The sequence below is a fragment of the Alosa pseudoharengus genome, unplaced genomic scaffold, assembly GCF_046254945.1.
Source record: "Alosa pseudoharengus isolate Yale_2024_CS ecotype anadromous, Long Island Sound unplaced genomic scaffold, YU_APseudo_1.1 YU_APseudo_1.1_scf_11, whole genome shotgun sequence".
Taxonomy (NCBI): domain Eukaryota; kingdom Metazoa; phylum Chordata; class Actinopteri; order Clupeiformes; family Clupeidae; genus Alosa; species Alosa pseudoharengus.
The window spans coordinates 8,172,861-8,197,500 of record NW_027468576.1 but is presented as its reverse complement, the minus strand read 5'-3'; the positions used below and the strand labels follow the sequence as shown (position 1 = coordinate 8,197,500).

Sequence of the window (24,640 nt, the reverse complement as noted above, 5' to 3'; positions counted from 1 at the left end):
ATATCAAGTGTGTCCTTCTTACTGGCAGCCTATAAATAACATTTATTGATGAGGACAGAAAGGAGGCAGAGTTTTTGCACATCAGATTATCCAGAGAAAGGCAACATTATGTATTCATTTAGGGGCCATTGATTGAAGTTCAACACAGACATCTCAGCATGGTGATGAAAAATGACAGGGACTTTTGTGATCTATTTGGGCCTCACAGAGATCCGGAGTTAAGATGGATGCCTCAGACAATGCAAACAGACATCAAATGCCTTCTGTTGCTGTTGTTGTTGTTGTTGTTGTTGTATGGGATAGAGGATGAGTGATTGACAACACTTATGAAATATTAGCATGTAGTGTTCATGAATGAAGTTTTATCAGTTGTCTTTTTTCTGGAATAAATAGCACTTCAAGGATGCAAGGATGCAGAATGTACTCTTCTAGCATCCAGACCTCTGGACCATCATGCAAGCCAACAGCTTTTGTTGTGCTGCTGGAGGAGAATAGGATGGGGGTAGCGTAAGAGTGCTTTCCTTTCTGCCATCAAAGCATACACAGCACGCTAAGTTGTTTTTGTTTTTATCTTTTTTTGTCCTTGATTAGTACCTCTACCTCAGATAACAGAGTTACAGCTATATAAGCTTTAAAGATGCCCTCTTGTGAAAATCAAGATTTTAACCTGTCCATATGATGTACGCTTTGTTTTACAACAAACATCATGAGCAAAAATAAGCAGAGTCATTGCCAGAGATGTCTGCTTTGGATCTATGGTCGAACAATCACAGCCTCAATATGCAAATTCAAACTGCAGTCCTTATGATCATCAGAAGGATACTTGACCAATCCTGGTTGGGGATAGGACAATTCTTTATTGAGATGCAGCCAAGATGGCTAATATGTAATCTGCCGCAGCCAATAGCAGGTGAACAGTGTGTGGAGAGGGGGTGGGGCGAGATAGATCCCAATTCCCCAAAAGAAGAAGAAGGTGTGAGGTCATGTTTAAGCCATTTTTAGGCCATCAAGGGATTTTTTATTAAAAAAATAAATTGAGGAACAGAGAGGAGATTTAGGGGTGTAATAAACTTCTGGAATCTTTCAAATAGGCTATACCATTTAAAGTAGTCTCGTGATTATCATATGTCTCAGATGTAATAAGGAAAAAGAGTCTTGCTTCAGACAGATGGGCTTCAGACTCCTGGATTCTGATATATCCTCTGCTACATGTTCAGTTTCACAAGATCCAGAGATCCAGAGATAGTGAATTCAATTATATCCCAGCAGCCAGCACATTATCAAAACATTGAGTGAAGAAGGACTTCTACAATGGGTCTTGCCACAGAACCTAAAGGGCTATCTGGCTCTCTATCTGACTAATCTCTCACAGTTCAAAGTTTTAGGATAAATTAGTTAAAAAGAACCTCACAAAGAACCTCACATATTTTATCACATCATCTACTGTACTGTACATACTGTGAGAAACACAATGCCATAGTTTGTTTGAATTTGGAATCGAATGACTTCTGTTCAGAGTGAGTGATGATTTCAAACAAGGATACATTGGTTAAATCCTTTCCTTCCGCAATGTTTCACTTAGTTTGTCTCTGGCATGCTACAAAGAGAGCTTTTTAAAAAGCAACAAAAACATTCTCTTGGCACTTATATTGGCTGAGGCACTCGTCTTCAGTCCCATGGTAATTTTCTTAAAGGAAGTAAAGGAAGTGTGGTGGTGGGCCTTTTGGTGGCTTCAGTGAAGACCATCAGGATGTAGACAAAATGAGATCCGTGAGGGACGAGCTGGATGGACAGAGCAAATGAGGAGCACGGAGAGAGAGGTGCTTGATGCACCCTGAAAGCTATCCGGCACTCATCTCACATCAAGCAAATGCAAATCAAGATACAACCTACTTTTGGGATGGGGGAGAGGGAGGGGGGGTGGGGAAAACACATTCTGCTTTATTTCCTATTTCCATCTCTCTTTCTCTCTCTTCCATTTTAGCTGTAAATTCAATTTCACCACTTTTTCCCCATAGACCCGGATGGAAGAGGAGCAACTTTACTAAATGTTCCCCTTTTTTGCTTGCTGTAATGTTGGAAAGCGAGCGAGGTGTGATGCCAGCAGCACATAGAGCCAGTGAACACCAGTTTATTGCTATGTTTAAAATGGGTCAATTAAGAGGAGTCCAGGGCAACAGAGAGCAAAAGAGAGGAAACAGAGTTTATCTTATTCTGCAAAGCTGCATAAACAATGGTCAGCGAAGCAAATTAAATACCAAACTAATAAACTGCCAGAGAAACCACTTTTGCATTCTACAGACTCTTTCTCTCATCCTCTCTCTATATGCATGCCATGCCTGACTTTTCAAAGTATTAATACTGTATTAATACTGTAGACACTGAAAGATTTTTTTTAATCACATCATTGTCATCAGATTGGGGCAGATATGCATGCCATTTAATACATACTAGTAGTGTTGGGATCTTGTTCTGAATAAGAATCTCTCTCTCAATACAGATGCATAAATATGAAAAAATATTGAAACATGGAAACGTTATCTGCCTACAAGTCCATTATAAACAGTTCAGTGCTACGTGGGTTTGGTTTGATTGATAGGCTAAGAGTTACCTCAGTTGGCAGTCTCTTAAGTGATAATCATTCACTGTGCTTTTGATTGGGGACGGGGAGGGCCGGGGGAGGGGCCCCGTCTTCCCAGCTGTGGGGCCATCCGTTCTCACCTGCCAATACTGTTTGATGAGCTTGCTTATGTGCTCCTCCGCGTCCCCTGACAGCCAGAGCAGGTAGTCAGCAATCATCGCACTCCTAAAGCAAGGACAGACAAAAGCACATGATCACACACACACACACACACACACACAATGCAATACACAGAACAGTCAACAACTTTCAATCACTAGATTGGTGCTTTTGAATCTACAGTCCCGACAGACCCACGCGAGCCTGTGTGCACACAAAAGGAATCATAAGTTTGGTGCACACACACACACACACACACACACACACACACACACACACACACACACACACACTTATATAAGCTTATTCCTCACAAATTTGAGGAATATATAAAAATGAATAAGAGACTCACTGATAAAGCTGCTCATAACACAAGTTTCATTGATTTCATGATTCAGTGATTAGGAGGGGGCTATGTTAATAACAAACAATGTAATGTCTCCAGTTTACCAGGGTAAGAACAGATTTGAATGGGTTAAGAACATCTGATGCATCTACAGTTGAGTTCTCTTATTTTAACAGAAAAGTAAGATAATATGAAAAGAAATAAATAGAAAAAAGAAAATATGAGGCAAATAAATGTAAGAGAATGTTGATGGATATGGCCGCATTACTCACACATATGTGGACACTCCTTTGCCACTATGACAACACCTGGTCTGTACCAAACAGATACATACTGTAGTGCACATTCAAGGCCCTTAACAGCACAAAGACACACGCACGCAGACGCAGACGCAGACGCACACGCACACGCACACGCACACGCACACACACACACACACACACATTGGTTGAGTCACCTGAATTGCTGCCTATTTCCCCTGTCTTCTCTCACACTTACATGGAGCGCCGAGCGCAGGCTGAGCAAGTGTGCATTAGCAAGCTATTTCAAATGTGTCAGCCTGTGAAAACAGGGACAAAAAAAAGCTTCCTTTGTTTTTGAATCTTTCTCTTTTGTCAGCAGCCATATTTGTCAAAAGAAAAAGGATATTGACTGGCACTTAGGAGCTTTTATCCGGGTATTTTTTTCAGTAGTCAGTATTTTTCAGAATAATTGTCCTGCTGTAACACAGATTGATCATGGCATGCTAAAAAGAAAGACAATTGAAATAGACTTTCTTGTCCCATCTCTCTAAACAGACCACTGCGGGGATATAGAACTTGTACATGTGAGGACTTGTATTGCTGAAATGATTGTCAAGTTCAGATAGTCTTTGTACATGAAAAGAGTTCCTCTTTGTCTTTGGTCGATACTTAATATGCAACATTACGCTGACTACCGGTGGAAGTGGCAGAAGCATTACACTTGCCAGTGTTTGATATGATTAAGCAGTGGAGTGGGTGACACTACAAACATCACTCTTTCCACCGGGGTAGACGAAACTTGGTGGGCATGTAACCCCATATGGATAGCATGGAACCATCGTTTTTCGTTTTGATCTGTAGCCCCCCCACTGGACTGCACCCCCCGAAAGGAGGGTAGGGCAGACACAGTTTTCTGTGAATATCTCGAGAACCGTAAGGTTTAGGAGGACCATTTTTTTTTGTATGTTGATCTCAAGGGGCCATGTCAACCCATTCCATAACCACTCATTTCATGTATAGCGCCACCTAGTTAAACACAAAAAAGTAAAAATGAGGTGTTGTAATCGCAGATATCTGTGACCTAACATAGTCAAAACTGCACGAAATTGGAAGTGTAGGATCATTATGACACCCTCTGAATGCACGCCAAGTTTCGTGGAATTCCGTTCATGGGGGGCGACACAATAAATTAATTTATGTTACTATACACCAACTGGCCTGTAGGTGGCCGTAGACAGTTTTCTGTGAATATCTCGAGAACCGTAGGGCCTAGGAGGTCCACCTTTTTTTTGTATGTTGGTCTTAAGGGGGCATGTCAACCCATCCCATTACCACTTATTTCATGTATAGTGCCACCTAGTTAAAAATTCAAAAGCAAAAAATTAGGTGTTTTCATCACAATATCTCTGGCTGACATGGTCAAAACTGCACGAAATTGAAAGTGTAGGATCATTATGACACCCTCCGAATGCATGCCAAGTTTTGTGGACTTTCGTTCATGGGGGGCCTTACAATAAAATAATGTATGTGTACATTTAGTGACCGTACACCAACAAGGATTCCTGGGACACTGAAAGACCGGGGTACACGAAACTTGGTGGGCATGTAACCCCACATGGATAGCATGGAACCATCGTTTTTTGTTTTGATCTGTAGCCCCCCCGCTGTACTGCACCCCCCGAAAGGAGGGTAGGGCAGACACAGTTTTCTGTGAATATCTCGAGAACCGTAAGGTTTAGGAGGACCATTTTTTTTTGTATGTTGATCTCAAGGGGCCATGTCAACCCATTCCATAACCACTCATTTCATGTATAGCGCCACCTAGTTAAACACAAAAAAGTAAAAATGAGGTGTTGTAATCGCAGATATCTGTGACCTAACATAGTCAAAACTGCACGGGTAGGGCAGACACAGTTTTCTGTGAATATCTTGAGAACCGTAGGGCCTAGGATGACCAATTTTTTCCGTATGTTTGCCTCCAGGGGTCATGTTAACCCATTCCATGTGCACACATGTGCATAAACAGATACACACGCACACACATACATTCACAGTAATCATACGTATGACACATACTCACACAGTAGACATATGTACGCATGCATGCACATGCACAAACACACATACGCAGGCAAACACACAAGCACGCATACACACACACCCACACACATAAACATAAACGTGTACACGCACACATGCACACAATTCAAGAATTTCTCAGAATTATGAACAGGCAAGATGGGGGTGGGGTTGTATAAAATTAATTTTACATGTGAAATCTATGAACTAATCATGTTTTGGTACTTGTTGTCTAGCAGATACCAGTGAGAATTGAGTGTGGATAATGCATAAGACAGTTAGAATCATATAGGCCTTTCAGCGTGATTTATTTTTGTGGAAAAAATTTGCTGGACTGGGCGGCGGTCATATTTTGTACCGCTCTGCGGTACATCTAGTTTTAGCATATCTTAACATTCACAATATTACAATTCAGAAAGCATTTTGGCTTGGGAGACTGTTCAATCTATGCACCAATACTAAACAACCATAACTTTAAACCATCTACTATGGATTCTGCTTTTAAATTGTGGTTTGACAGGGGCATTGTGTCAATTAATGATCTTTATGATGGCGGCACTTTTATGTCCTTTACTGGCTTATCGACCAAATTTAAACTTCCTCCTTCTCACCTCTTTAGATTTTTTCAAATTAGAGATTTTGTTCAGAAAAATTACCCTGACTTTCCGAATCTTCCTGTACTGACCTTAGTTGATAAACTTTTCTTGATGGACCCCAATCAGAGAGGAAATATTTCACATATTTTTAGGGTGTTAGACTCCACTACCGCTGTCTTTCCTCAACAAACAAAAAACCTATGGGAACAAGATCTAGGTCTGACTCTTGAGGAGGACCAGTGGACTAATATCTTACAATTGGTACACAACTCCTCTATCTGTGCACGACATGGTCTAATCCAATGTAAATTAATACATAGGATCTACTATACAAATCATAGACTGTCTAAATTCTACCCCAACGTCGCAGACACCTGTAATAGATGTAACCAGTCTCCTGCTGACCTCATGCACATGTTTTGGTCATGCCCTAAGTTGAAAACTTTTTGGTCTGAAATATTTGGTACCCTCCACAGGGCCTATGATGTTGGGGAGGATCCCCATCCTCTCCCAGCTCTTTTTGGTATTCTTCAAACTAAATCCTTTTCAAGCAAAGCCCAACACTGCATGGCTTTCTGTTCTTTACTGGCAAGGCGTTTAATTTTGCTTAACTGGAAACATACTGCACCCCCCTCTTACAGTCGATGGGTCAAGGAAGTTCTGTTCAATTTGAAGTTGGAGAGGCTTAGGTTTTCCCTTAAAGGGGTGGTTCAGGATTTTGGACATAATACCTCATTTCCAAGTAAGCAAGTGTGATATTTATCAGTGGAGACCGTTTTCAACACGTTTCATCCAGTCCTTCTAATTGCAGAGTTCGCAGGTGCTAGGCTAGCGCAAGTCAACGGTATGTGCTAGCCTGCCACTAAAGACAGTCTTACCCACTCCAAAGTATACCCGAGGCAAATTCCAGACAATCGATGTAAATGTCTGTGTTGATAGAATAGTGTGAGAAATACAACTACCCTCGCATCGCGTTGCAATAGTTATACTTTGATCCCTGAAGTTGGTAGTAGTCATTTTGCATCTCAGCGGCGGACTGATATTACCAAGGCTACTACTAGGTATCCCCATTGGAGTGCGCTTTACTGTTTACTTTTCGGCGCAGTACTACTAACCGGAGCAAGTATAATTCCGCCGCTGCTAAGAAACTAGTCCCTCAAAATGTAATGCGATCGTTGAAATGCAAGGATAGAATAACGTTAGAAATAACACTATCAAAACAGACATTTACATCGATAGTCTGGCGTTTTAATTTATTTGCCTCGGGTGTACTTTGGAGTGGGTAAGACTGTTTTTAGTGGCAGGCTAGCACATACCGTTGACTTGCGCTAGCCTAGCACCTGCGAACTCTGCAATTAGAAGGACTGGATGAAACGTGTTGAAAACGGTCTCCACTGATAAATATCACACTTGCTTACTTGGAAATGAGGTCCTATGTCCAAAATCCTGAACCATCCCTTTAATGGCTCATTGAGTAAATTCAATAGGACTTGGGTCCCCCTGCTGTCCATCATAGACACTCTAGACATTGAACCAGAAGAGACACAGGTCTGAGTTGTTTATTTATTTATTTATTTATTTATTTATTTAAATTTTTTTTTTTTTTTTTATTTATTTTTTTTTTTTTTCCCCCTTTCTCTTCCTGTCCTTTGTTTGTAATTTTAATTGACTTTCATTCATACACTGTACTTAACATGGGGTTGTTGGGTATGTGGGTGTGGGAGGGGCGGGTGGGTGGGTGGGTGGATGTTTTTTCTGAAATTGTTAAAAAAAAAAAAGTGAGCCTTTTTTATGTTTGGGGTTCACCCCATCCTTTCTGAGTCCTTGTATTGCTGTTGCTCAATAAAGAAATTATTAAAAAACATTCACAATATTACAGAAATTGGCTTTTGACCAATAACCCCATTCCTCATGGTGTGTGTGTGTGTGTGGTAAGCTATCGGGGGTCAATCCATGGAATAACTTTGAAATATAAGTTTTATAAGGATATAAGGGCCATTTTATTCTTCGTTATGAGAAGTAAAAAGGAGATGCTTGCAAAAAGTTACTTTTGCTCAGCGTTGTAAAACCCAGCAGCAACTGCTTTGCATTATTTGATGATACTACACAACTATGAATCTCAAATTAAGCCAACATTTACTCTGTGAATATATTAGTCAGGATCCAGAAGTAATTTGGGATTTTATAAGCTAGTCTGTAAAATGACTGCTTTCACTGAAATATTTTACAGTTTTCCAATCTCCCGGTACTTATTTATTATGTATATGGGGATTTGCTACATTCATATTTATTTGTTGCAAAAAGCAGAAAGAAGATACTATACATCAGGAAATTAATAAATAAATAAATAAATCCAGGATAGAGCTTCATATGGCCTGAGTACCAAACTTGGTTTATGCTTTTCTAGCTACAGAGACCTTAATCAAGGGGAACTTTCTCACTCGCCACTTTCCCCTCCCTTTTGACCTCTGCCCACACAGACAAGGTATTCACTGTACAGTTCCACTTCCAAGCCAAGCTGAAAGTTTCTTTGCCGAGAACTTGACCCCGGTACAAAGCAGGGCTGACAAGCACCAACCAGGATGAAGTGCTCAATCCAGGATGAAAACGTAAAAACTGTAGCTGAACTACCACAGCATGAAAGGTGAAAGTAATTGTAGGTGAATAATTACTTAATATTGATCTTAGATTGGCGAACTTCAGGAAAAACTCAGGAATCAGGTTTATTATGTTACAAGCTGAGAGAGAGTACAAAAAAAGGTCTATGGTCTATGTAGGCCTAGCCCAGGCCTGAGGCCTAGGTTGGCCTGTAGCCAACTTATCCTCTCTTCCGCTACATCCTTAGTCCAAGTCTAGAAAATCTGATCTCATTTCAGTTTAGTTACTTTTAAATGTTTTAAACAAAGAACAAAATGGCGCCAAGAACAATCCCACATGATTGGTTCTACTCACACCCACTTCACACCTATGAATTCTTATCAGAATAGCATGAGGAGAGATATCTTATATATCAGAAATATCACTTATAGAATGTTCCAAACATTCTCACAATCACATCATTACAATCCTTGTAATGAGACTATCAAAATGATACCAGACATGAATACATTTACATTTCATGATACATGGATACATTATATCAAGGTAGCATCCTTTGTCTTGTGTAAGTGATAGGCCTTAAACCAGCACATTAGCATTCCATTGGGGGAGGGGATGGGGTCTTTGATTAAAACCATGAAGGGTTACATGGCTAACTAAAAGTAGTCTTGAAGTTAAATTATTATAAATTTAACCATACATTTATTGCTATCAAAGGTGAATGGATTTCTTTCAGTGAACCTTTCATATCCACACAACAACAATCGGACTGGGAGTAAATCATTTGTGCAGTTAGTTCTAAACACTCTGCAATGAGTAAGTTGTCAATAAACGGTTAAATATACGTCAACTAACCTAAACACCTTTCAAATGCAGTTAGCTGTAGCATGAGGATGGCTCTTGTATTTTTCACACTCAAGAGATTTTGAAAGAAATATAACCTGAAATAAGTGGCGCTCAAAATTGGATATGATGTCAGCACAACTTCACATGGATCACTACCTCTTATTAGCCAGTATTGATTCTTTTTCAGATTTAGAAGTGTGCATTAGCTGTATAACCTTTGCGACTCATTTTTGTTAAAGATGCCAGTTGTCTCTAAAATCATGCAAAATAACTGTGTCTGTACAAGGGTGAAATGTCTGCCTGTGGGGTTCTCTTAAGTAGATTCGATACCAAGCCGGACTGGCGTTGGAAGTGTGCTCTTCTCTCGTGCTGAAAAATCCTAATGTGAGGGGGCACTGCAGCAGTGAGAGTTCCGCTCTGATGCTGTGTGCCATGCTGGGGCCACTTAATGATAATCCCAGGGATTAAACAACATTTGATCCTTATACTCAAAGCGATGGAAACTGCCCAAACGAAACCCTGGGCTGGGCGCGCTGTTTTTGCCGTTGAGGTGAACCTGTCCCTGTGGCCGGGGGAGGTGGCTGTTTGTGTTAGGAGTGAGCGTGTCCAAACAGCCAGCCGCAGGGTGAAGAAGGGCTGTCTGTGTTTGAACAGTCTATTGACTTCTGATGGGCCCAGCGAACACCTCGCTGTCCAGAAACCACCTCCGGGGTCACACATCCTGGAGTGTCTTCAGAAATCTCGGTCTTTGACAACCCTCCCAAATGTGTTTGTCAATACTGCTTGTCGTCATGGGCGTTAAATACAGCTCGGTTTGAGCCAGGTTGAGCAGGGTCAGCCATGAACGTCCACGCAACTAGGCGCATGAGGATTGCCTGCGGCACCCGGGACAGATTTACTGCAGTCTTATTGACGAGTTTAATCATAGTTGATGACCCTCACGGGTGCATTCAGACCAGGTCGATGGAGCAAAGCCCAGGGGTGCACATGCAAATCAAATATTTACAAACAGTTTGGGAGACGACCCTCCTTCTTCTCCCTCAGATGGAATTGTTAGCATAGTGGTACATGCTAATTCAGATGGTAGGTGCATCAGCTACAACCACTGGTCACTACTGTATGTGTCCAGTTTTCCTAGTCCAGTGCACACATGCTTTCCCTCCTGTTCTCACAGATTTGGCCGCAAGGCAAGCTTTAATGCTGTTTTAGAGTCCTGTCATGCCACAAGTAAGCCACGTTAGCACTGAGCTATAAAAAGCGCTTGCCAATAATGTAAATTGACCGCTTAATCCGTGTCTCTCAGTGGCAGAGGTAACAGGGTGATAACAGTCAATAATTCTATTACACGAGAGTTCCCCCTCTATTGAGTGATGAGGCTGAGTGTATGTGGCTGCATTCCTCTTTAGAAAAATAGCCCCACAGATGGAAAATCTCATTGGACTCAACAGTAGACCACAAAGATACACCTGTTTCTATCCCCAAGACAGCCTTTACCCCTTTCTGCTGAAGACAATGGATAGGAAGCAAACACACTTCTGCAGTGTTGATGCAGACACAGTATGGCTCTGTTCACCTCAGGTGGCAGACAGAGGTCTTTCAGAATGCAGGTTATTTCATTCTTCCATGTTGTCAAAGTGTTGATTTCATTCTTCCATGTTGTCAAGGGGGAGGGGAGAAGAGAGAGTGAAACTTGGAGTCCGATTCCCAAGCCAGTCACTTCATATCAAGATAATAACCAACTTGACAGCCTGAGCTTTTTGTGAAGCAGAAAAACGGAAGACGAATGTGTCATAATGGCCGACATGAGGAGCCTCCAGCCAGTGACAGACTAATGTGTCCTCACAAAATGAGAAGCGCTGGGTGGAGGAGGGAGCGAGGGAGGGGGCAGTGGCCACAGGTGGACCATGGGCAGCAGCCCCTTACTTCCCACTGCAGTGCACTCCATGAGAACAGGGTTTGGGGGCTCTGGCGCTCCGCTCCCCGGCCTGACAAGTCATCAAAGGAGCGGAGGGAGAGAAATGGAAAGAGGGAGAGAAAAAAACAAAAACGGCAGAACAAAGAGGAACAGAGGGGTGAGTGATGAGGGAGGGAGGGAAACTGAGAGAGAGAGATAGGGAGGGAGGGAATAAGTAGGAGAGAAAAGAAAGGCCACATTCTCTCCAAATTTCCACTGAGGTACGCGGGACAAAAGTATGCCTAATGAAAGACGGCCACATACTTCACAAAGTCATACAAGCGAAGAGATTGGCATCGCACACTCTGCATTGTTTTCTTTTGGTGTCAGCATTTTGAGAATTCTTGGCTCTCCTCAGTGCAGTGGGTTTGGCATGCAGTCCTCCCCCACAGAAACACATACACACACACACACCCCTCCACAAAATAAAAATGCTCTATGGCTTTGCATATCATTTAATATGGATGTTTTCAGATTTTAAATAAAAATATTTTCTTAAAAAACAAACAAACAAAAAAACTCTGGAATAATCCTTTTGAGACGGTGTCGAAGGGACCATGAGGAAGTCTACAGTGTTAATCAACCAAGCAAGAGGTTACTTTAATGTCAACCAAATAAATGTCATGCGTGATTCCTTTCTATAAGAATATATTCATTCACGCCTTCATCACTTAGGCCTACTCACTGCAGCTCCTCATGACTACATGTTGTGAACCTTGAACTAGGTAAACGTGTTATTGACCGCACTGTAGTCATGAAGAGCCTTTCAATATACTGTATGGAACTGTGGAATAAAAGAAAGGAAGGTGCAGCAGAGAACATTACGTCACAGCAATTCTGGCATCTGCTGTTGTTCGGAGGCTACATCCATCAGAGGCAAAGCCTCCGTTAGCCCAGTGTCTCTGACAGACACCGCGAGGACTACAGCACCCTTAATTGCCCAAATGGACTAATTAAGATGTCTAAGGGGGGGGGGGGATCATACCCTGAAAAGCATCTACTGTAGTAAGATGACTTGTGACAAATGAGCTGTGAGAAAAAAACATTTTCATTCAATGTCGGAGATGGCAACCTGTAATGTACGTCTCTGCAGATGAGTATCTATTGATGCCAAGTGCACATAGTGTCAAGGAAGTAACAAAGATCCAGTCACTCAAAGCATGGTCAGTCCGCACCACTGTAGCGAGTTTCCATGTAAATGGTGCACACATAATGGCAAACACTTAACTACAGAAGACATTTTCCATATATAGAAAAGAGGACAATTAAATTCGATATAAAAACAGCTTCCAGAAAAAAACCCCAGTATGAACTGAACTGCTTTTTAATCATTTTTATTTTTAAGCCTAATTATTCTGACAACTGCTGTGGCACACAGATTTGCAAGGCAATGGCATTGTAATGCGGGATCAAACTGACACATTGCCAAATACCTGAGTGGCCATGCTCCTGCTATCCATGCATGCGGTATGCTGTGTGCCCTATCCATGCGCAGTGGCCAACTTCCTGGAAAAGCCATTAGCATGCATTCCTGTCTGACAGGAGGCATCCTTCAATCTGTTAATCTGCGATGATTGGAGGGGGATGCGGGGCGGCTGGAGGGGTAGGTGCAGAGATGCTGATTGGCCACTTTGGAGAGGTCTTGAGCGAGCAGTGTCAGCAGCAGCCGACCGCAGGAGAGCACTGGCCGGACGGTCGTTTGAAACTGCCCCAACCGTGTGACTGAGCGCAGGCCCGTCCCGTACGTCCTCCTGTGATCCTGTCCTGCTGCTGGACACACATGTGGAGCGCAGGCCCGCGCGCCGTCTGTGCACTCCAGCACCTGCTGGAAAGCAGCTGGCCGCTCAACATCATCCTCCGCCGCTGTGGTGTTGCATTTCACACTCTACATCTGGCCACCCGAGTGATGAAAATCACGTGGGCCACGCGGTTGCTCCAAATGATCCTCACTGCACGCCTGAGCCCTGTCTCCGTCTTTGTAAAGTACCACGGCACAATGCAATCTCTCAGCTTCCTTTTAACTGGTTCTTGAGTTCTTAAGAGTAACAGTGTTCAGCAGGGTAAGGGATGTAAACACTTCAGACTAAATATTTCCACCACCAATCACGCCACTACAGCCACTGGATCACGTCTGCATGCAGTAAGGTAAAAGCCAGAGAAGGAGCTATGGAGGAGGGGAAGGCCAAGAGGACTGGATCAATACAGAAAGAAGATGATGGAGGGGGAAAGACAAGATGACAAAGATAAAGATGGAAAGAGCACAGTGTGAACAGCCATGGTTGCTAATATTTTTTAACACTGTTACCTTGAGATAACAAAGCGGGCTTTCTCAAGATAACAAGCTAATTTTAAACAAAAAACAACAACTTGTTTTCTTGAGATCTTATGGAGAACTCGAAAATGAGTGTCTGGTTCATTTGAAGGTGACATTTCATAGACCCAGGCTATTTGGTACATGACTACTTAGCCTTTCTGCGAATGGTTGAGGTCAAGCAAAGTGCACTATAGTATGATGACAACAAAAAACAACAATATTTGTGGTTGCTATAGAGATTAATCTGAAAACAAGTTCATGACATGTTCACTACCTTCATTTGAGAGAGTCTATGTAAGGAACCAGCAGCACAGTAGGCCACACATTTTATAAATGCTTGTTTTTCCACATGTCAATTGGCATTCAATTAAACACCTTTAATTCCTCTGCATCATTTCAGTCATTCTAAAACAAAGTAAGTGACTTCCCACAAAGCATGTGTACTGTAGAAGAAAGAATACCAGTATGTCCAAAAGCAAATATCAATAAAAAAAACCGTAGCAACTGAAGGGATGGTAAAAGGTACAGTAAAGTAAAAGTCATGAAAACCAAGAAAAGACATGAAAGAAAAACAAAAGTTGTTTTCTCATGAAATGTGAAATCGTGTTATGTTGAGATAACGAGCTTTGTTATCTCAAGATAAGAAGTGATGTCATGCCACTAGGGATGTCGGTAGTGAAAAAATGTCCTCTTCAGGCCTCTGTACAGCGGCAGAGGAAAGACAGAAGGGATGAGGCCACTCCAGGACTCTAGCCTGCTTCAGCTGGGGCAAAATGGTTCAATAATGATAAAAAAGAAAAATGACACCCAGAAAAAACAAATGGCTTTGCGGCACAGCATTTGGCCATGGCATTTGGCACCAGCGATGGCTTTTAACAATTTATTACGCTGCCATTCAATAACAAACGGGAGTCTGTCAGGAGTAAGGGACTACTGATGGCCACATGGAAAGTTTATAATCATATCATTAAAATGCAAATGGCATATTAACAACACAGTGGCTATAGGAAGAGATGGCTCACAGTAGCAGGGTGACGTGACCATTAGAAATAAATGTGATCATGGGCTCTCTGATGGGCCTCTCTTCTCACTCACGCGGCGACCAGGACCGTTAGTATTTATGTATCTCTGGGAACATATTTCCCCCGGAAGGGCAGACGGAACAGCTGCAACGTGACAACCCACTGAGCCAACATGTGTTTCTCTCCCCCCCCCCCCCTCCCCCCGCCTGCTAAATGACTTGTGAACTCTTGGCCAGAGCGGATCCGTCTTCACTGCCTCCACCGAGGAGCCGGCGAGGAAAAAGCCCCACGACTTCCTCATTGTTTCCCCGCCCAGCCCTCCCACCTCCACCGGCCCGGCCCGCTGGCCCATCACTCAGTGGGACTCACCTTGCCGCCTCGCAGGGGTTCCCCAGCAGGCGATACGCCATGGCCTGCTGCAAGTGGTTGCGGAAATGCGCCGGGTTCAGGTGGATGCTCCTGGGGAGGGAGAGGAGATTAAACACACAGGTGAGGAGGGGGCACAAGGTCCAGCACACGCTGCTACACACACACACCGCACCATCAGAGGTATCCTGGTGGAGCTCAGTCCTCTTGAAAACAAGATGCTGAAGGATGTTGTAGTTTACACTCATTTCTATGCATTGGACAAATCCAATATGCTCAACAAAAGAGTCTCAGCAAAACACAAAGCCCAACAGAAATCTTATTTTACTTACTGACTTGAACAATCTTTTTAGACCTGACGCTGCATTGTGCTCTTTCCCAAACAACAAATTATGTCAACATGACATTATTTCAGGTCATTGAAAGTCACAAAAAATAATTTTACCATTCACACCATGATGAGAGCACAAATTGCCTGATATTTATTAGTTGGGACGATTGCAACGGATTTGTCAAAATACATTTTGGTGTCTTTTTTGCAGCCCTATCCCTCAGTGTTTCCCATACATTGACTTATTTGTGGCGGCCCACCACAATATCAACATTGACTACCACACAATGATTTTCCAGGTTGTACAAAATTGTGCTTAAATCTGGTTAGCATCATAACCACGTTGTGCTAATTTATAAAAAACTGTTGCATTCAAGTTAATTCTGCAAACCAACCACCACAAATGGAATTAAAAAGGGAAACACTGTCCCTACCTCATTTCTCAGTATCTCAAAAGACTGCAAGACTGGACTTCGTTATGCAGACAAAACAACACAACACGGCCACCTACCTGAGCCACTGGTGCACAAATCTACATCTAAACGGCTGCTTGTCTGCGTGTTTTCAAGTGCAACCACAACAAAACTCTCAGCAGCCGAATGACAGGCGTCGCAGACGTGTGCCAAAGACCGCTGCTGCGGTGAACGTGTGCCATGCTTGATTCTCGCTCAAGCAGCAAGCACCCCCCCCGCCCCCATCCCTCCCTACGGCTTGCTTTCCACCCCCCCCCCCCCCCGCCCCCCGCCCCCCATCAAGCTCTTCTCAGCAGCTTGCCAGCGATGATAGCCAACTTTGAAGCCCCATTAATTGCACTGCCTCGCGCGCTGTCATTCCGTGTTGAAACACGCTGGGCGTTCCTCCCTGTGCACACAGTTTGGTGAGCGGCAGCACCTCGGCGTCGTCGCACACCGAAAGCAAATGGCCTGGGCAAATTAATTACATGTTCCTGGTGCCTTAAATGTGCTGATTATGGAACAGGTTGTCTGTAATTAAAGAGCTCCTGACAGACCGCCTTTGATGAGGGCTGATAAATCGCCATTCCGGGGAGGTGGCGTAAAAAATATTTTCCTTGCACTCCCTCTGTCTCTCTCTCTCTCTTCCCGTCTCTCCTTCTCTCTCCCTCTCTGTTTCTCTCTCTCTCCCTCTCTTCCACTCTCTGACAAACCCCCTGGGTATTCTCAATCTCTCTCTCTCTCCTCCGTCTCTATTTATTCTTTTCCCCAAAAAAACAGTGCACAAACTTTGTTGTTTTTACCAACCCATCCTATCTCCTTGCCACCCACACACCCACTGCATTTTCCTGAATTATTTACCATTCCGGAACATTACCACTATTAAGTACCAGTCCCATTAACCTACAAAAAGCATTCCTTTTCGCCTGCTGACCTGGCTGTTCTCTGCCAGACACCCCTAATACCATGCAGTGGGTCCCATGGCTCTTTTGAGTGACATGTCCTTCATCCTATCAGACTGCATGGGAATCTACAGAGTGAACCAACGATGCATTGATACGGCTGAGTATACGGTTGGGGAAAAAAAGCTGGTTTAAGGATGGAGCTTTAAGGAAGGAGGCGTAAAGCAAAGCAAAGGCAAAACTCTCAGCACAGACTCAGACTCACTCCTGAACTTTGCATGGGAACTCACAGTAGCATCTGGGGCAGAAAAAATAAGGTGCTTATTTTTTATTTAGAGACTCAGGAGTAAAACAACAACTCCAATAACACACACACAGACACACACACAGACACACACACACACACACACACACACACACACACACACACGCGCAAACAAACAATTCCAAAATAGCAAAGGTATCTGACAAAACTACAGTATGTCTGCACTTTTGCCAGAGGCCTTAACTGAGGCCCAGAGCATAATCCTTAGCCCACGTTCATCCCTGCTACTAACTAGGTGACATTAGTCATGGTGCATCACCAATACCAAGACACATGTAAACAACATCAACAAAAACACGCACACAAACGCACACACACATGCAAAAAACACAGGGACTAATGGTTTGGATAATTACCCAATTACTACTTTACAAGGTCACAGCAGCGGCAATGGTTGTCCTTGTATACCTGCTGTTTTTCTCACGTTTTTTACACATAACATCTGATTCTCAGCCTGGGCTTTTAGATGCATTTCATTATTTCCAAACAGAACCATTAGATTTAGTAATTAGTCATTATAATTAGTTCAATTGGATTTGCTTGTGCGTTTTAGTCCTGGGAACAAATTTTGTCAATACGGTTTGGCTCACCCAAAAAGACTATTTTGCTAAAAGAAAACTTTTTTCCAATTGTGCTTTAGACGTTCTGCTCAAGATCCGATCACCATTATCAGATTCTGATTGACATGCAAGTGACTGTGGTTGGTATGTTCCAATCTTGACAGCCAAACCCAGTGTTGCCTGGCATTTCTGCCAAGCTTGTAGCAGCACCATCTGGAAGGTGTGGATGATGATCACAACATCACTACTGTTTACACATCTTTGGAGAAGGAGTTTGGAAAACTTAGAACATTTCATTCAGAAAACAAACATGCAGTGTAGCCTATTGTACTTCGCCACACTATCACTGTCAGATATTATTCACAGCCACCCAGTTGCATCCAAATGCAAACAATTACAGTGTGTAGGCTGGCTTTTATAAATGTTAATTACACCCATTAATCTAGTCCCTTTGACTAATGGCTGATACTCACTGAGAGCGCCTATTTTATGTTATTTTGTTTAAAACATTTTGTCCTCTCATTGTGCTGTCTCCTGAACCATGACCATAGGTGAATCTGGAGCAGAGAAACTAAAAAAAGTTTGGCATATGGTATCATGGTCTATTTATTCTGTAGCTAAGGGCAATGTATATATGATTCAATTGATTTATAAATTGGTTGTAAATGTTGTGACAAAATGTCAAATATGCTGTGAGTAAAAATATGACTGTTTCAGTCATTCTCTAATACTGACAAAATCCTTCTTCCTTCCCCTACTGAGAAAGTGGTGTCAGAGTCTCAAAATGATTGTTTATAGATGACAAACTCTTTGCCGTGTGTCAAGAAGGGAGCATTCTTGTTAGAGATTCGGCATGCAAAACCTGCAGACACAGACATACACACACCGTCTCAGAATCTGAAAGTGGCACTAGGAACATTGTCATCGCAGTGAGTTCAAAGACCACAACATGGTATTTTTATCTGAATAGTTTTGTCGTGTTGCTGGTGTCTATCCCGCATAAAGAAACTAATATATACAAAATCCTTTTAGCACAAATCGACAAAGCCTTCTTTGATGGAATCCTGCTCCTACTCTCATCCCCTTCAAAGCCAGCACCAGGCTGAGGAAGAGGAAAGTGGAGACTGCGGGGAAAAAAAAGAGAAGGCACAACCAACTTATTTTCTGCCAATGCACTAATGACACAGCCAGCAAATGTAACAAACCGAGGCACCCATCCATCTGGGATTTTAAAACACAGGCAGCTTTTTGCTCATTGCCGATCTGCTCCTGGCTCTGTGAACTCGGGAAACCAGGAAGATCTTAAAATACTTAGATCGCGCAGCACACTATTTTGGAGCAAACACTGTGCCAAATTGGAAAGTCAAATCCAGCCTATCTGAAAAGGACAGCAGTGAAAAAAAGATGTACTGCAACAAGATGCCAAAGAGCAGAATCAAAATGTCAGGTTCTGTGGAGCTGTGGTCTGAGTCTCGACCCTGCTAACCAGGTTTGGGTCACAGGACACACAGGGAGCAAGGATCTGACCAGAGATCGTTTCGCAATCCCACTCTCTCCCACTCAGCATATGTCTCTACGTTATCCTAACTAAGCAAGGAAAAGCCTCCAAACAAAACATTATAAAAATCTACCTCCTGAGTAAATGTGGTATACTGAATACAACAAAGACAAGTGTGTACAAGGAGGGAAAAAAACATTGTAATTGTTGAGTTGTTGACTCATTAATTAATTTAATAAGAGCAATGCCGCCAAGATTAAAAGAGGAATTGCAGTAGTTACTTGAAAAATTATGTGTTTTCAGACAGCCAAAGTGATGCTAACAACTGTACTTACTGCATGGAAGTGTCTGACTGTCATGTAGCATTGATTGCTCTATGTCCACAATGAATTCATTAAATATACCACCCTGTTGCGGCATATTTCTCGTTCAATATAGCAGAACAATGCAATGGACGCAAAGGAAACAGAAACAGGGTGTCTGACAAACGTTCTCCTCAAATCGTTGCAGCACTGCACAGCACTGGTGCCAGTTAGGACATTATAATTGAAAATAAAGTAATCAAACTCACTTTATCGCTGACACTCGCTTACGTCACGTGCAGTTAGGATCCGGTGTACGTTTAAAATCATGTCTCAATTTCTGAATGACTTTTCTGACACTTACTATTTAGCACCGTGGAACATAAAAAACATGGCATTGAATAAAGTGGCAATTAGTCTCTTGACATGAAAGTGACAAATAACCCGCTGTATAAAGATTGGGAGTATATTTCGCCTCTGTTGTGCCAGTTTGATTTATTATTCCCGATTGTGCCAAGCCTTGTGTGATACCATGGCTTTACACCAACTCTACATAATCACATGGCAACAAACACCACAAGGTCTGCAAATGAAACTCTGACAGCAGCTCACACAGAATGTGTACTCTTCTAGCTGGACTGCACACGCAAAACAATGACAACCTTGACAAGACTAACTGCCTTGCACTGCAGAACTCAACTCAAGTACTGTTGGACTGCAAATCTCTGTATAGAGTATACCATCCATGCAATGGTTCTGTAAGAGATTATTCAGAAGCTGTGCTGAATAACACTGTGGGGGAGGGCTCAACTGTTTGACCGAGTTTAAAATGGCATATTTGGTCTTTCATTACAATGTCTGTTATTCAAAACATGAGTCTGCTATTCAAACTGTCCTAATCAATGAACTGAATGAACACGGCAGATTCCACAAATAAGTAACACACTACTTTTAAGGGTGATATATTCAAGTCGAGGTGAGTTACAGTGATGGTCTAACAGGGGAAACTTTCCGACTGAATGGAAATGCAAGGTTTACAGGAGTCACTGTACAGTACGACAAACTTGCTGACAAGCTGCAGATAAGGCAGCTTGGACAGACTGGTCAATAACACATAACAGTATTCCCCTCACCATGCCCTACACTGCAAAAACTGCTTATCTAACAAAATCTCACCAAGTGTTATTAATCTTATATCAAGAAAAAACTAGTTGGTATTGTTTTCAGTATAAAGAGACTTACCTAGCGCTTTCTTGTGAAAACATTTCACTTGATTTAAAAAAAGTTTGACTTATTTTAAGACATCTAACCCTGAAAACAAGCAAATTTGTCTGCCAGTGCGTTAAGCAAATGTGTCTTGATAAGACTCCTTAAAATAAGTCAAAGTCTTCTTAAATTAAGTCAAAATGTTCTTTTGAGAGGGCGCTAGGTAAATCTTTTCATACTAAAAACAATACCAAATAGATTTTTTAATCTTAATATAAGATTAATAACACTTGGTTAGATTTCATTTTTTGCAGTGTACTGCAGAACCCAAAAGCACAGGCATACATTCCAGAACACCCCAGCTATGGAGAGTACAGGGAACAGGACTCATTGCCATGGTATCTTCATGTATCTTCCTTTATGCATGCATTATGGATTCTCTGCATCTCTCTGTTTTCTCTGCATTGTCGTGTTTTATTTGGCATTTTGTAAAATCCCATTGATTTCTGTTGGAAGACTCATTGCACCTTAATATTACCAAAGTCCTTTTAGGCAAGTCCCTCCACTCGGCGGCCATATACAGTAGCAACGCCTTTTGGGCATTCATCGGGCATCCTATTCAGCAGAAATGCACGTCTGCAAGGCTTCACGGCACCAATCTTGCTCCAGCAGCGAACACATGATTGGAAGATGTCTTCACAACACACCATATGATTGGCTCAATGTATTCACATGTCGACGTTTTGCCGAGGAAGGGGTGGGATATGTGTAGACAATATTGCCGTTACAAACTAACCCCATTAGTTCTATGGAGGATTTTTTGAGTGCTGTGTCTCCACATTAGAAAGTCTCTGATATTACTGCGCCACCGTCTATGCTTCAGGTTCAAATATTGAGCGGAAGTTTATACGCGGTTGTGAGGTGTCTGAAAAAATAGTTCCATAATAGCAAATAAGACGGCTGGAAATCATACATTGCGTCGATATATTTGATTTTAATAATCAACGAACACCACTAACCACTCGGTGAGTTGCACAGTTTTGAAAACGAACGTTAAGGGTTGTTTTAGGACATGTTTGAGAATGCCTGTTGGCAGCCACTCTGAGTAGTCAAAGGCGATTCAAAACGAGTCAGAAAAGTCGAGACAGGACCAATCATCAAAATGTCGGTGTCCACCACTCTAGTTCATCCAAAACAAACCAGAAAAGGGACTCAAAGTGCTAAATACCGGAATTTTCCTTTAACTCACATGTTGGCTTCCTGCTCCTTCTTCTAGTTATTGATTACACATCCTGCTCTCAGGGTCCAATGAATGTGTGCTGCCCCCCTCCTCCCGAGTGTCCCACAGCACCCTGTCTTTTGTTCGGTGGCCCAGCCCATTACCTGTGGGAGTGTCTGAGTGCTTTGTCAGGCCTCTTCATTCGCAGGTAGCATGCAACGAGCCGGGACTCAATAAAGCTGACAAGCATGGAGATGTCTTCATAATCAGCATTAAAGGGTTTCTCCCAGATTGCACCTTTGGAACACAACTGCAGAGAGAAAGAGAGAAAGAGAGAGAGAGAGAGAGAGAGAGAGAGAGAGAGAGAGAGAGAGAGAGAGAGAGAGAGAGTATAGTCACTTGTGGTGTTGTGGTACTTCTGATCTGATTTCCATACAACTGACTGACATTTAAATAAAGAAGAAACTTCATTTCACTTCAACAACACTACACGTTCCAAGCCATTATTAGACAATCCCTCTTACACCGTATCTGCATTGCAGACAAGTCTGATAGATCTGGAGGACATTCAAGATAAAATAGTCTTGTTGACAAAGCAGGGAATTTGCTGGGGTCCTGCAACCCAGCTTCCACATCTTTTCAAGTGGAGAAAAAGTGTTCAACAAAGAAGTTGAAATGCTTGTGACAAATGGGCGAAATACACTTCACTAGTATGTCACCACAGAACAGCTTGGCTCTAACGCTCTTTCTCATTTGGACTAATTTATCATTCAGTGCTATTGATCCCTGCACTTTATTCCATTAAAAGAATGCGAGGCGTCTCAGGGAGGACGCCAATGAATGAGGTCTTGGCCCACGAATGTCAACGCGTTTATCACACTGAAACAGCATCCTCGAATTTAATTAGCTCAGAATCTGCCAATAACATCTGCAACGCATTTCAAATCCCTCTATTAAATAACAAGCACTAAATGCATCCCGGCTCTTTCAACTTTGCAAGCCCACAACTGATTGATCATCGGACCTTAACTGAGTGACTGTGGAGACCCGTATAGTGCCCTGGGCAAAAATGAAGCAATTAAAGGAATTCCTTCAGAATGTCAGTGACAAGGCCTCCTGGATTCATTTCCATTAGCATATCTCAGATGCAGAGACATACCTGATGCTTTAATTAACTGATTCAGAGTGTCTTTCATGGTAGTCTTAGATTCATTGTTTTCAAGTTGTATTAGAAGTCTTTTCACATCAGATTTTTAACACATTGCTCTATGGCTTTTTCTCACACACGTTATGCTGTTTTCGTTGGATACAAACTAAAAACACCATTTTGTCTGGAAGTGCTAATGTACTATTTTCCTAGTTTTTAAATGACATTCTGATGTTATAATTTTGTGCCATCTGTTAAATGAAAGCAAAACACCACAAACAAAACCAATACAGTTACTGAAAACTGTACCCAGACAGAATGAAACCCACCAATATGAAAGGCCTATCCCACAACATTCCGCACAAATAGATTAACTCAAGAGTGGCATAGAGCCTAGTCCCCAAATGATAGCCCTCATTTGAAATCAAAGGGACAGTTTTTAGGCCAGAACACCTAAAAATCTAATTCTGCAGTCATCTTTATGTCAGAGGAGGGCAATATAAGTTGTCCCTGTCCGTAGTGAACAAAGTGAGTTAGGCCTATAGATCTAGATCTAAAGCTCTAAATTCCCTTCAATTTCCTTCCATTCTCAAGATCTGTGCTCTAGCATTACAACACTTTTTTATTGAACATATATAGTTTTAAAAAAGAAACACAATTTCTTGTTCTATTGGTGTGAAGATGACACCAATGACAAAATGTAGGCCTAGATTCTGGGGTGAATAACCCCTTTTATTGACAACTTTAGGCAAATAAACCACTTTTTTGCAGCCACAGTTGAGAAATTGAAATAATAAATAACAATGTAATCTATTTGTTCAGAAATATAAAGTAAAATAAATTAAATGAAAAGGGTGGACGGAGGTGCATTTTAATTTGAATATAAAGTACCTCGAGTGCTGTGGTAAAACGGCTGGCTGCGGTGTCATATCTCTTCTGTCGGTAGCATGAGTCGGCATCCTGTAAGGCTACATCCAGCCATTTGTCAATTTGAGGCAGAGAGCTGAGATGAGGTCCACTTCGAGGGCCCAGTATTTCAGCTGGCTGACACATTAATTGTGAGCCAGCGCGGGCCGGGGCCTGTGAGAACTTGTGGGTAATGTCGTGTTCACCACCAAACACCAGCTTGGCCTCGGCCTCCTCCAGAGTTCTTAAAGGGATGCGTTGCAGGAGAGCAGAGGGGGAAGGAGAAATGGGGGTCCCGTTCTTATCCTGGGCTTTCTTCTCCTCTGCCCATCCATCTCCTGCTCTCCTGCCATCTGCGTCTGCCCTCTCAGGCCCAGCGATGCCACTCCTCTTCCTCTTCCTCTTGTTTCGGCTGTTTTCCCTAGGTGTTGTCTGGAAGTGTTCTCTCTGATCTTCACTCTCGGTGCTCATGCCACAATTTGTTATGTTAGATGGTCCCGAGAGCCCTGGATTTTTAGTAGAATTTGCTGTGATGTGCCTGAGAGAGATTAAGCATTAGTCTAGGTCAATTTTGAAAATAAATTAACCCTGAAGGCAAATCATGTTAATTTTTGGCATACAACACTTTTAGGGGTTTTGAAGGGTGCTGAATTCAAATCTTCTGTATGCCAGGCTCAAAAATGTCCCAT

The 24,640-nt window shown here is 42.4% G+C and overlaps 1 protein-coding gene across 1 annotated transcript in view; it reads right to left on the bottom strand.

Moving 5' to 3' along the window:
* Positions 1-24,422, bottom strand: part of LOC143117489 (spermatogenesis-associated protein 16-like) — a 46,921-nt gene extending 22,499 nt beyond the window's left edge. Inside the window, exons 1-4 of the mRNA XM_076279236.1 lie at positions 23,937-24,422; positions 22,063-22,208; positions 15,107-15,196; positions 2,722-2,806 (exon numbers count right to left, since the gene is read on the bottom strand). Coding sequence (XP_076135351.1) covers positions 2,722-2,806; positions 15,107-15,196; positions 22,063-22,208; positions 23,937-24,422 — 807 coding nt within the window. The remainder of the gene's footprint in view (positions 1-2,721; positions 2,807-15,106; positions 15,197-22,062; positions 22,209-23,936) is intronic.
* Between the last annotated feature and the right edge of the window lie 218 nt (positions 24,423-24,640).